This window comes from Coccomyxa subellipsoidea (assembly GCF_000258705.1).
Source record: "Coccomyxa subellipsoidea C-169, whole genome shotgun sequence".
NCBI classification, from domain to species: Eukaryota; Viridiplantae; Chlorophyta; class Trebouxiophyceae; family Coccomyxaceae; genus Coccomyxa; species Coccomyxa subellipsoidea.
The window spans coordinates 1,417,499-1,430,472 of NW_005178037.1; the positions used below are offsets into that span (position 1 = coordinate 1,417,499).

The 12,974-nt window shown below is 51.6% G+C and overlaps 3 protein-coding genes across 3 annotated transcripts; 1 reads left to right on the forward strand and 2 right to left on the reverse strand.

Annotated features, from left to right (window-relative positions):
* Positions 1 to 447: 447 nt before the first annotated feature.
* Positions 448 to 6,271, reverse strand: COCSUDRAFT_36277 (ABC family transporter; the record flags this gene model as incomplete). Its single annotated transcript, XM_005648600.1, has 13 exons — positions 448 to 552; positions 774 to 859; positions 962 to 1,031; positions 1,189 to 1,221; positions 1,353 to 1,514; positions 1,734 to 1,885; positions 2,129 to 2,291; positions 2,582 to 2,802; positions 3,075 to 3,287; positions 3,570 to 3,717; positions 3,931 to 4,142; positions 4,248 to 4,314; positions 6,254 to 6,271. The coding sequence occupies 13 exons, from the start codon at positions 6,269 to 6,271 to the stop codon at positions 448 to 450; spliced, it is 1,650 nt and encodes a 549-aa protein (XP_005648657.1).
* COCSUDRAFT_83683 (hypothetical protein) lies at positions 5,758 to 9,789 on the forward strand (the record flags this gene model as incomplete). The annotated part of the gene is made up of 9 exons (XM_005648866.1): positions 5,758 to 6,018; positions 6,135 to 6,263; positions 7,170 to 7,353; positions 7,545 to 7,615; positions 7,782 to 8,101; positions 8,411 to 8,609; positions 8,910 to 9,125; positions 9,382 to 9,488; positions 9,627 to 9,789. 9 exons carry the CDS (start codon positions 5,758 to 5,760, stop codon positions 9,787 to 9,789), a joined length of 1,650 nt encoding a protein of 549 aa, XP_005648923.1.
* Positions 9,790 to 9,831: 42 nt separating this feature from the next.
* Positions 9,832 to 12,267, reverse strand: COCSUDRAFT_28623 (UPF0103-domain-containing protein). Its single transcript, XM_005648601.1, has 11 exons — positions 12,107 to 12,267; positions 11,818 to 11,902; positions 11,662 to 11,730; positions 11,463 to 11,551; positions 11,280 to 11,362; positions 11,132 to 11,181; positions 10,997 to 11,050; positions 10,753 to 10,876; positions 10,581 to 10,640; positions 10,397 to 10,480; positions 9,832 to 10,288 (listed from the first exon to the last, which is right to left on the reverse strand). The coding sequence occupies exons 1-11, from the start codon at positions 12,159 to 12,161 to the stop codon at positions 10,157 to 10,159; spliced, it is 885 nt and encodes a 294-aa protein (XP_005648658.1). The 5' UTR covers positions 12,162 to 12,267; the 3' UTR covers positions 9,832 to 10,156.
* Between the last annotated feature and the right edge of the window lie 707 nt (positions 12,268 to 12,974).

Sequence of the window (12,974 nt, forward strand, 5' to 3'; positions counted from 1 at the left end):
TTTGTATGCAGGATGATTCTTTAATTGTTGTCTAGTGTATGATACTCTAGTATGATTATTGCAATGTGCTAACAGCGGTAGTCGGCCGGAGTGTAAATCGCATCTGAGAGACATTGGACCGCAAGCTACGAAGTCATGCACATGTCGTCAAGGATGATCGGTCCTACAAACTGCACGATTGAGCACAGGCAACGTCCAATATCACAGATGTTACACTTATAAATCCTTTTAAGAGGGAAAGTATAGAAGTGGCAAATTTTGACTGTGAAGTCAGCGAGATAAACCATTGAGGGTTCAGAGCGTTGCTCCCCTGAACAGCTCAGTCCGAGGGGTCCATGATCCAAGAACAGCATTTGAATCTGGTTTTGACAATGCTAAGATCCGAACAATGTTTGTCACACATACTTCAGTTGGATATCTGGCTGTTGATCAGAAGCTGCGCCAACATCATGCCAGCATTGCCATCTTGCGGTACTTGATTCGCGTGGGGTCACCACCAGTCCTCTTGCGCAGATCAGCGTCATACTCTGAGTAGCCGCCTTCAAACCACACCTGCACACCACCATCTGACAATAAATGGCTGTACACCAGGTCGACGCAACAATGTGTCCTGAATGCACATGTTGAGCAGCTGAGACGGCCAGGATTCTGCTTCACACGCATGCTTCCGGCGCATCAGAAGTCATGCACATCAGATTGGCGGTCTAAACGAAAATATATCATGATGGATTGCAAGAAATCTGGTGGAAAAGTTAGCTGTGGTGGGAACATGCCTGGGAGCCGTCATCCTCAAAGGCGAGGATGTGTGTTGCCAAGCGGTCCAGGAACCATCTATCGTGGGAGATGATGAGGGATGTGCCTGCGGTGCGCATGCCACTCTTAAGCAATGTGGCCGCACATCAAGCAGACATCATTTCAATAATATGCAGCATATATGGCTCAGGACTGGTCTTTAAAATACCTGCAAAGGAGCCCAGTGCGTCCTCCAAGGCTCTCAGTGTCTCGACATCCAGATCATTCTCCGGTTCATCCTGCACAACCAATTAGACTTCAGGTGGCCTGTGGAGCTTTATATGACTTCAGGTGTTGCGCACAGCTGTGCTGTGATACAGCAGCTGGCAGGAACAAATTGTGGAATGGCAAGGCAGGGCCAGAAAGAAACCAAATCCCTCAAGTGGGAGATCTCACCAGTAACAAGACATTGCCGGTCTTCTTCAGGACCTGCACAGCATTACAAAAGGCTTGATTATTCAGGCTTGATTATCCTGAGGACATGATGGGGCGCACACTCCGCAGTTGCCGCACAGCAATCTGGTGTTCGCCCTTGACAAGATGTTCTAAGCTGTCCTTACCTTTGCCAGCTGCAGGCGGTTGCGCTCCCCGCCAGACAGGTTGGCCACCTTCTTCTGCTGGTCACCCCCTGCAAAATTGAACCAGGAGCAGTATGCTCGCATGTTCACCTTGCGCCCGTTCACGTCCAGCTCGTCCAGACCCTCCCCAATCTCCTCATACACCTGCATCAGGGTAACACACTCCTGTCATCCATCTGGCCATCGGTATTTCCCTGTACACCAGCACTGCCATTAGTAATTCCCTGTGATTCCCCGTTTAGCGGCATCGCTACTGGTAGTTCCCTGCGATTACAGCACCAACATGGCCATTGTGGCTCCATGTAATTCCCCTGTGCACTGACATGTTTAGAGCACCAGGCAGCTGAGCAGACAGAAATTCACCGTGCGGTCATTATCCAGGTTTTCTCTGGACTGCTCGGCGTACATGAGGGCCGCTGTCTGGCCGATGACGAGCTCCCCCTCATCTGGCTGCTCCAGTCCCATGATCATCCTGAACAGCGTGGACTTTCCAGATCCATTCCCTCCCACAATACCTGCCAACACACACAACCTCAAAGGAAGCCATTTGATATAATCCAGATGCCTTCAATGCCACAAATGTGGGTGCAGACATTGGAAATCGCAGAATGCAGCTACATGCTGAGCAATCCTGTTTGTACATAGCAAGAGGCATGCCAGTACACTGTGCTGGCGACGGCTTTGGGGCTTGCATAATAATGCGAGCCTTCCCATCATGAGAATACTACAAGCAGCTTGACAGCTGCGATTGGCCATACCTACGACACTGCCAGGAGGGACAGAGAAGCTCAGATTGTCCATGAGCACTCGATCGCCGTAGGACTTGCGCAGGTTCTTGGCTTCGATGACAATGTCACCCAGCCTGGGGCCCACTGGAATTGTGATTGACTCCATCGTGGACTGCCGCGTATACTCCGCAGCCTGTGCAAATCACAGCTTCATTTCAATGCCCACAGAAAAAGTTGCTATCTTTTCATGACCTCTGGCACCTTCAGCACAGCTATTTGTAGGCCTGACTGTTTTCAACATTAATTGCCAAAGCAACTCATGACTGGTAATAATTACATGCATGGCATGCGACAACTGTCTGAGATTGCGCACAAATCCTGGAGTTGCCTGATACATGATATAAGATCATGGAGATTTTGTAAAAATGCCATGCACCAAAGGATTCACCTTGACCTCGATTTGGGGTAATGACTGATGCTCACCTGCTGTACGAGGTCATCATAGCGGCGCATGCGGCTCTTGCCCTTCTTCTGCTGGCCCTTGGCCTGCGAGCGCACCCACTCCAGCTCTCCTTCAATCTGCTTCTGCAGCGCAGCCTGCTTCCTGGTCTCAGACCCCAGCCGCTTGGCCTTGGCCTCCAGCCACTGCGAGTAGTTGCCCTCAAAGGGGATCCCCTTGCCTCTGTCCAGCTCGAGGATCCACCCTGGCACAGCACACCCCAAGCGTGACTAAACTTGCCAAATATGCCTGCAGTCCATGCAAGCCCAGAGGCGCATGCAGCACTTGCAGCCACATCGGATTGGGGATTGCATATTGAGACGCATCACCTCTCATGACGGATCCAAATATGGCACTCAGCAGGAAGAGCAGATGCCACAGAGTATGTCCTAGAATCCACAGTGTACCCGGATGCGCTCAGTTGAATGTAGATACCTGCCTTTCTGCAAAAATGGCAGTCTGCAAATTGCTTTATACCTGCTACATTGTCCAGGAAGAAGCGGTCGTGAGTGACAGCGACCACGGTGCCCTTGAAGGCCGCCAGGGTGCGTTCCAGCCAGGCAACAGACTGCGCGTCCAGGTTGTTGGTGGGCTCATCCATGAGTAGGATGTCGGGCTGCGAGAGGAGCACTCGCGCAATTGCCACTCGCCTCTGCTCACCTCCGGACAGATTGGTCACCATGGCATCCCCTGCACAGTGAAGATTTGCCCCTTTACTTGATTAGAGCATAGATAACATTATAATCACGATTTGAAGCTTGTTGATTATCAGGCAGCAATGTCTTATAGATGTAGATTGATTAACACAAAGCGAACATTGGTGCAGCCAAGAAGGGCAGATGCAAGGATGCAGGACATGTAAATGATGCACAGCATCATGAAAAAGTATACGTCAAGCACAACTTTCTGAAAGCTAAGAAGGGCGGATGCAAATGTGCTGATTATGTAAATGATGAGGGTGAAATGTGAAACCTGGTGGACATCTGAGGGCATCAGTGGCGCGTTCCAGCTGGCGTTCCAACTCCCACCCTTCGCCAGCATCGATCTCTGACTGCAGCCTGTCCATGCGCGCCATCAGTGCATCCACTTCTGCATCTGGCTCCGCCATCTTCTGGCTCACCTGGTAACACCAGTCGTGCATGCATCAGATTAAGCTGGCTCAATACGCTCAGGGGGAGCACAGAAAGAGCGATTGTCTAATATTCTAATCAGTTCTCCCTTCTATTACACTCCCCTTGATACACTGAATGTGCTCTACTTAGCACCAATTTGGACCCACATAGAGCTTGGATAATTAGAGCTTGCGATCTTCAGCAGGTGGGGGGGAGGGCACCTCCTCAAACTCTGTGAGGAGGTTCTGCATGTGCGCCACAGCCGGGCGGACATTCTCGTCCACAGTGGGGCCATCATCCAGAGCAGGCTCCTGTTCCAGATAGCCCACCCTGATGCCATCTGCCAGCTGCAAGAAGCCATCAAACTCCTTGTCCTGACCCGCCAGGATTCGCAGCAGGGACGACTTCCCGCTGCCGTTCATGCCCAGAATGCCTGCGTAGCACCAAGTCTCTTGGACTCTCAGGACGGAGGGTTGTCTCCAGGCTGTTGATTCTGTACAACAGCTGAACCATGGGGTACTGTAGCAAGATAAGTTACCAATCTTGGCGCCCTTGTACATGCCGAGCCCGATGTCCTTCAGGATCTGCTTGCCGCTGGGGACCGTCTTGGACACACGATCCAGAGTCAGGATGGTTGTCCGTGTCTCCTCCTTGTACGCCGCTCTGCAGCAGGCGCACCGTTATCACCTAAATGCTTGCACGGTTCTTGACTTAGACGACAGGCTGAGTCAGAGTGTCATTAATGCGGAAGCTCTGAGAAACACACCCCTCCTTGACCTGCCCAGGAGATTTATATGACGGTCCCCCGCCACTCTTCCCACCAGTCTTCCCACCGGTTTGGCCGGTCTGGCCAGTCTTGGGCCCCTTGACTCTCTTCGCAGCCCTGCAAGCAGTATGGTAGACGTAGATTTCTAAATTGCAGGTGGAAGGTTTGCCAGTGGGGAACGCAACGTGCAATGTTGCGTTACATCTGTGCATTCTTGCGTGATCACACTAAAAGGCAGGTTTTATCAAATAAATTCAGTTACCTGATGCATCTATCTAAATTCCTGCTGTGAGTTCTCCCAGGGCAGAACTGTTTGCTGAGCCGACTTCCAAGGAAGCACGGTGCATTTTCGCGAGTTCCCGCAAAGACCGCAGAATTTGATAAGGCGAAAGATATCGACGTCATCAGAAAATGCTAATTTGGCGCCTGGACGTCTCGTCTATGACATCGCTTCGTGCCAGATCAGATCAATGCTTCCTTGGACAACTAGTCCACACCTTCAATTTGCCTTAAGAATATCAGCATCTCATCCTCTAAGACTTCGCAGCACGATTAAGAATACAGGGCACTTAGATTGAAACAGTCGCAACAGTTGACTTCAATCTCATCCGCCAACTCAGCAGTGACTAAGCCTACAGCTCAAACTTGAAATGCCTCCTTGGCCCTATTTTGCACTGCGATCAATGCAGAAGAAATGCGATTGTCTTCTTTGAAAATTCTTTTCTTTCGAGGCAATATCGTGCTTGTATTTCTGTAACTTTGACACCAAAAAGAAAAGCATTAACATGTCGAGCTTTGGATTGGGGTACTTTGACAAAGCCTTAGATAGCGTGATAGATGGTCTTGAAAATTCTGTCGTGGATCGCACAAGGGCCATTGCTTCAGATTTGCTTTCAGAAGAGTTTAAGGCGCCTGCCCATCAGCCAAACATCCCCGCTGATTCACTTGCAGTTTTGAGCAACCTTAAGGACGTCACAGGATATTGGCGACTCTTCAATATACAGGTGTGGTTTACATGCAAAATTGGTATATTTTCCCGTAATCCTAAGATCCAAGACTTGAAAAGCTGAACATCTGGAAGTGTATACGTTTTGCAGGAGAAAAGAGCAGAGCTGGCATGCCGACGAGCGGACTTTCAGACACCTCTTGACGGCAGAGACGCTGCCGCACTCAAAAGGTGGAGCTCAGAATTTACTACCTGAGGTTCTGTGGCCTGCGAAGTATTGCTGCACATGCCACCAACGATGCCTGTGCAATTGAGACGGGATACTGAAGGCCCAGCATGTGCAGGCGAGCAGAGGAGGCCACCAAGGCGTACTGCGAGCTGGCAGGCGTGCTGTCGCAGGCTCCAGATCCTCTGCCATTCCTGCATGCGCTGCAGCCATTGCAGAAGAGTCTGGCAGAGGTGCAGCGAGAGAACAAACGACTGCAACTGTACGGCCAGGCAGCTGAGAGCGAGGCCAGCAGCGCCAGTGAGGCGGTTCTCAAGAATCGAGAATTGGAGAGACAGGTTGCTGAGCTCCAGGCAGAGCTCAAGGAGAAGGTCTGGCATGTTTCAGCTTCAGCATAAAAAAACCATCCGTACATATGTAACGTGACTTTCACAGGGCTGAGTAGTAAATTAAGAAAAGGAGATTCATGCAGATTGTGCTGCATCAGGCCGAGAAGGACAGCCAGCTCCAACAAAATGTGAGCAAGGTGGAGGACTTGAAGCGGGAGGCAGACCAACAGCGGCAGGAATCTGAGCAGCAGATCAAAAGGCTGCGAGAGGATATGGCCTTACTCCAGGTGCTCATTGTGCATGCTACATATACACAAGGAGTGCTGCCAAAAGCTTGCATGCGCAGGCTAATGTGCCAAGGTGCACTCGTATAAATTGACCTTCAATCAAGCTGTCATGTTGTAGGCCGAGCATGAGAGGGTTCAGAGTCAGCTATTTGAGCTGAGGGAACAGAAAGAGGCGGCCAGCAATGTTGTTGCGTCAGCTGCTGAGCTGGCTGCTGAGGAGCGAGACAGTCTTGGTCTCCGTGTCAGGTCTGACTTGTCAATCCTGCCTGCTGCATGGCATCTGTGCTCTCAACAAAAGACATAGATGCACTGTATCCAGAGTATAAAGAAGGCATGCATGCTCAGGCAAGCAAATTTGTGGACAACAGGTCTTTGGAGCTTGAAAAGGACCTGTTGGAGGAACGGATAAATGGCCTGACAGCCGGTTCCCAGGATCGCGCAGGCCAATTCGCAGCTGCCGAGGACTCTGTCACACCAAGGGCCGCTGATGCCATCAGATCACTGAGGCAGGAGGTGGAGCAATTGGGCCAGCAGCTTGAGGCAAGTCTTTCCCTTGCTTGCACCAGCCAACTTCCAAGGCCCGCGACAATTGCCTCAGACTTTGCACTTGAAACAAGCACCCAGCAAGGTTTTACTGTCACACTACTTCTTGACCGAAGCTACCCGGGGGCACTGCAAGCCCAGGTTCTAGACTTGCATATATCTATCAAGCACCTCAACTGCCTGCTACTTCCAAAATTCACAAAAACCTACACAATGAAATCGATTTTCAACTGAAGATGGTGTTGAAACAACACCGGTTCGGGCTCCACAGTGGGGGTAATCCTTCCGCTTAGTAATTCGTGAAGGCATGGTCTAGTCAGCAGCTCCACCAAGGCAATTGAGCAGTGCAAGATGCATTTCCAGGAGGCGGAGTCGAGCCATGCGGAGGAGATGGGATTGGCGCAAGTGGAGCTGCAGCGGGCGGTGCAGCAGTGCGCGGCGCTGCAGGCTGATCTGGATTCGCGCGCGGCCCCCGATGAGGTGGCGGCCCTGCACGCACGCATCGAGACACTGCGCCACCTCGTGGACGTCCACGAGGAAACCGAGGGTGCGCGCCAGCCGCCGCCACATGATGACATCATTTTGCAAGACGACAGCTCTAACAGAAATTTGAACTGCCGGTCAGCAGACTTTGTCAAATGGCCTTCCTTTTGGTGGCAGCGGTCTTATGGAGGTGTACAGTGCAGAGTGAAGGGATGATGGGCCCTATAAAGCGCATCATTTGTCTTCCATGTGCAGGAGAGGAGCCGGAGACAAGTGGCCATGCAACATCATCTGCCTCCGCTGCATCCTTGCATGCCATCTTGCAGGTCAATAACCTCACCCTCTGGACAACTCCGTTCCCAACCAAGGAGGGAGCCCATATTTGTTTTCTTACACAGTCCATGTACCTTGAGCAATTGAAGGGTTGATGCTGAAATTAGGCAAAGTTTTGTGAATGGAGGGCGTTAATTTCTGGTGGTGCTTGTGCCGCAGGCGCGCAATCGACGGCTGGCGGCGGATCTGCAGTCGCTGCAGCAGCAGCTGAAGGCCAAGGACGACGCGATGGGGCAGATGCAGGATCGGCTGGCCGGCCTGCAGCAGGAAGCGCGGCACAAGGCCGCGCTCGTGCAGAGCCTGGAGAGGGACCTCCTGCAAGCCTCCCAGAATGTGGGGAGCACCGTCGATGGCAGCCGGCCCGCATCTGCAGGGCATGCCGAGAATGGCGAGGAGGCGTCAGGGCATCATGCCAGCGGAGCACCATCTTCATCCCTGCTCAGCATCATCACCAGCCAGCGGGACCGCTTCAGGGGAAGGTGCCTCCCCGAGCTTCTGAGCTCTGTCTGCATCTTGGGAGAGGCGTTCACAGTGCTTCACATTCCCTTTCAACAAGCTTGGGCACACCATCCTGCATATCACTACCGTCTCCCACCTAGCTGTCCACTTCCTGGTCTTTCCTGTTGATTTCTCCTAGGACTAATAACTGCTGTCTTTGGTTTCAATTGCGGCCTGCGCAGGGACCATGCTCTGACCACCCTTGGATCAAAAACGCTGTGCATGGCTCCCGACTGTGGTCCACACACTCATTAGAATTTTGAGCTTGGAGGTGTTGGCAACGCATGCAGGGTGGAGCAGCTGGAGGGTGAGATGGCTGGGATGAGGGGCCAGCTGGCGGCGGCGCGCTCGGACCTGGCGGGCGCTCGCGCGGACAGCGTGAAGCTGTACGAGAAGATCCGCTACCTGCAGCGCTTCTCCGCCAAGCACTCCGCCTCCGACGGGTTCCAGGTTGTCCAGGTTGACAGCGAGGGCGTGGCACACCCCAAGGTCAGCCCTGCAACAAGCCTGTACCTAACCAGGGGCAGGTACCTACACACAAACGTGTACAGAGCGTGTGCCGGCATTCCAATCGTGCAACCCTTTGCCCAAAATGCCTTCCCTTGCAGGAGATTGAGGGGTACAACTAGGTAGGGATCCACACACGACAGATGTATCACAGACTACGTGAAGTTTGTGCTGCACCGGTGGGTCTTGTCCGCCGCACATTCCGCTTTCTAGAAATAATTAAAGGCCCAAGGTCTCCAAGCTCCTGCTATGTATGAGCCAGAGCATCGTGCTGCCATGCAGGCCTCGCAGCAGCACCGCCTGCAGTGCGGCCCGGTGCACATCGACTTGGGCGGCAGTGGGTCGCCGGAGCGGGATGCGCGGCCGCAGGTGGGGCCGTCTGCATCCCCGTCACAGCTGCGCGCGCGGCCGGCCCGGCAGCGCAGCGCCTGCTTCGGCTTTGTTGAGGCCGATGACGAGGAAGCTGTGCACTCGGCCGCCGAGCAGCGCTACCTGAAGGTCGGTGTCACAGACGCCTTCCTTGCTGCAAGCATGGATACCAACAGCACCCCCTTAGAAGTGCTCAGCAGCAGGCAGCCGTGAGGCAGCCCCTTCTCCCTACATGGCACTCGCACTGCCTTGTGTCTCTTGCAATCCCGCTTGGCTTGATTTGTTTGATGCAGATTCCGAGTCTGAATTGTAAGGGATTATGGCGAGTGCAATGCTCGAGGGCAAAAGCAGGATCATGCAAGATGGCTGGTGCATGGCCTCGCAGGCGTACGAGGCGCGATTTAACCCATTTGCTGAGTTCCAGCAGAGCGAGGAGGTCAGCCGTGTGAAGTCGCTGCCGGTCCATGACAGAGCCATCCTGTCAGGAACAAGGTGAGTCACTGGTGGGGGATGTGCTGATCTGTAGATATTGGGTGCAGATCCCCAATTTTTCCGTTTGCAGACAAAGATATTGACCTCTGAAGTGGCCACGGCTGATATGATTGAGTCCGATTTTGTGCATTGGTGCAGGTTGCTGTTGCAGAATAAGGTTGGGCGCATTTTTGCGGCGGTCTACCTAACAGTGATTCATGTATTTGTTTTTGTACTGATTTACTATGCGGCTTTATCAAGTCAGCCGGTTGTAGCACCCATTGCAAGTCAAGCTGCATCTGCAGACGTATATGCTTCATGAAAGCTGCCTTTGAATACTGCCAGCATTTACCAACAGACCTGTAAGATGCAAGTTGTTTTACATGTTGTTTGTCACATTGTTCAGGGTTGCCTACACATCTAATAATATTTATTAGAGGGCTCATTGCAGTTGCTGGCAAGCCTTATGTCTTCTGTACAGCGTGAAGAGGTCAAGCTTCTGCATGTACATGTGGCAGAGCTAGATGCGTTATTGTTGTATATGGTACAGGCGGGCTCACAATTGTAATCCTGAAGTATCCAAATGCTGGAGCTTCAGAAAAGTCATGTCGGGCACGCCACTGCAATGGCATGCAAATAATTGCAAGAATCATGGTCGCATGTGTTTCGGCACTGTTGGCACTGTTGTGTCAAGACTGCGCAGCTGCTGTCACAATGGCAGCCGCGTAGCTGACGCTCGAGTCCCGGAAAGTGGCAACTCTGGCAGATTGGTCATAATTCTCAAAGTTGATCTCAAATTTTGTTCTGCAAGAGCGGACCATCTGCACAGCAGAATGCAAGCCTCAAGACATTGACCCGGAGCAGCGCTTCATTTTGCAAGTCATGCTGATGTCATCACAAAGGGGACAACACAGGAAGCAATTACTCACATTCAGGAAGACACTTATGGGATGTCGGCCACATATTGTGTTCCCATATCGCCTCAAATACTCTGTGAAGGCCTTGGGATCCCCCTGCAAGCCGGCATTCACAGCTCATACTGACATTATCAATGCCAGTGACAGGGTGAGGCCTTCAACTCAGCGCTGGTAAGAGTTCATCCACACCTCATACCTGCTCAATGATGTCCATGCCCTGTGTGTCAAGCCATTCTATGGCCTTGTAAATGGGCCCCTGCACATTGTTGCAAGACTGCTCGTTAGCAAGAGACATGACGGTATTATCTGTGGCTAAAGCTCATGTTACACAAAGTCCATCACGCAACAAAGCAGTTGCAACATCCCACCTTTGATGAGTCATTGAAGGTGTAGCTGAAGCGCGATCCCCAATGACAGAAGTCCGAGGAGATAATGAAGACATTGGATGGGTCATCCAGGTAACCTGCCAGCAACCTCCCATAGGCTGCCTCTCTGCAAAACATACCCAGATTCAGATGCTTCAGTGTGCACTGCAAATCTGTCAAGCATTGCCCAGCTCCCTGTTGCAAGCCAATGTCTTTCACTATTGGGGAAAAATCCTGAATAACACACCTCTCGGGAGTCAGAGATCCAACCATTATGGGGACAAGCTGAAACTGTCTCCCCCTGCAGCAGAACCAAAGTTCACAAGAATCTGCAACCACCATCCAGCCATGTAGGATTCAGTTTCCTCTTCAGTTTGCACACCTCATGATGTGCGCAAGATAGCCCATCTGCAGCTCTAGACTGTGCTCTGCCTGTCATTAACACACCAAGGCCTTAGACTGCGCAAGGCGCTCTTTGCAAGACTCTTGTGAGTGCACCACATAGCTGCCTCTCCAGCACACAGGCTCACCTCGTCCACATCAATGTCAATCACATCAAATTGTCCAGTGGCTTGGAGCTCCTGGTAAATGTCCAACGCTATGCTGACTGAACCTGCACACCAGCAGTATTGGGAATCCCAACCCTTGGGATGCATGCATGCATCAGAGTGACCTTTGGCATCGCTTGTGTACGCCAAGCTTGCAAAATTTACCGAGAGGGGTGTCATAGCTGCTCGCCGGAGACAGGCAGCACCTCCTTGTGTAATAATGATGTGATGGGCCCAGAATGAACACCCGGGACCTGTGCCACAGCAGGGCACTGGGGCTTTCACAAGAAGCACACAGAAAAATTACTCAATACACACTGCCTGCAGGAAATTTGTCACAACTTAGTATTATGGAGCGACGTACACTCTTTCTGGATTGATCTGCTTGTACGCATGAGCCATGACATGGCCGCAGTAGCTGTAGCCAGCATGTCTGTTGTGCACACACAAGGACGTCAGCCATGCGCATCCTTGGTAAAGAAGGGATACAGACACCAGAAGGGAGGCTTGAAGTGCTCACGGGCTTATGATGGCACGGGCATGAGCACCCCTTGGTGTTGGTACAGCACCAATCCAATTCTCGATCTGAGAAGCCAATCGAGTCCCTGAAGAGAACAGCCATAACATCGTTTCAAAAAGCTTTCTAAAGCTAAGTTGTCAGTATCGTGTTGAACAATGTTATGATGTGGATGCAGTATACGAGCATATTTCCAGGTTCCATGGATTTGCCAGAAATTTAAAAAGGAGGCATCGGTCCTCTCCAGCAATGAACACGCTCACATTATTGTTACTGCAAGCATTAGCCATACCGTCATCTTCATACCAAGATCCTGCGTGAGCTGGCCTCCGGTGGGGTCGGGGCATCTCAGTGTGATCTAGCTTTCTAGTACAAGGTCAACGCTCAAATATGCACACAGTAACTTCGTGACGATGTTGCTTGCTGACATGACCACTTGAAAGCACATTAGCTCATCCCTTTGCCTTGAATTTCCAGCTGAAGGCCTGAGAAGTCGAAGTAGGGTTGAGCGTAAAGCCCTTAAGCCCCCAAGCTTGGCAGGGATATTCCAGATTCTACCACCTTCCCCGTGAGAAAATGTTGAGGTTGGATTTTAGAAATGAGCCCAAATTGTGCAATTAGCCATAATATACAAAGCTAGCTTAGGGCTTGATCTAAGAGCCAATCCCCTGCATGCAACCATATATGGTGATATATATAGCTATATAGCAGCCGCTGCAGCACCCCTTTGGGAGCAGGGGGGATAAGCTCAGCTTGTGCTTTTGTTCCCCCTGGAGACAGGGGTCTTGCAGCCCTCGATGACAATTTAGCACAGCACCCACCAGCTCCCCTCATGTGGTTGACCTTAAAAAGTGATGGTAGACTCCGGGATTACGTAAAGGTTTGACTGCATGTATCACATGATTACACGGTGTAATCTACACATCGATAGCTTGATCTTGATCGAAGCTTCGATGCAAGATCTTGAGATCTTGCAAGCGTACTACGGTAGTCGCATGCGATTGCACTTGTCAATTAACCAATTGGGCCAAATCTGCCAGATGGATGCATTTCCACCTGTCACATTGCGTCAGTCCCTAGTCGTGTTCATTCAATTCTTGCTGACCGGTCTCACACTCTCCACTCTGTATAACACCACATGTACATCATGAGCAGGGCAT

What these genes read in the sequence shown, in the direction of transcription:
- COCSUDRAFT_28623 (XM_005648601.1), bottom strand. Translation starts at nt 12,161, where the DNA reads ATGCCCCGACCCCACCGGAGGCCAGCTCACGCAGGATCTTGGTATGAA. An exon ending in CCTTCAATGACTCATCAAAG is followed by an intron (nt 10,641 to 10,752) that starts GTGGGATGTTGC and finishes AACAATGTGCAG; the next exon opens with GGGCCCATTTACAAGGCCAT. An exon ending in GCATGGACATCATTGAGCAG is followed by an intron (nt 10,481 to 10,580) that starts GTATGAGGTGTG and finishes GCCGGCTTGCAG; the next exon opens with GGGGATCCCAAGGCCTTCAC.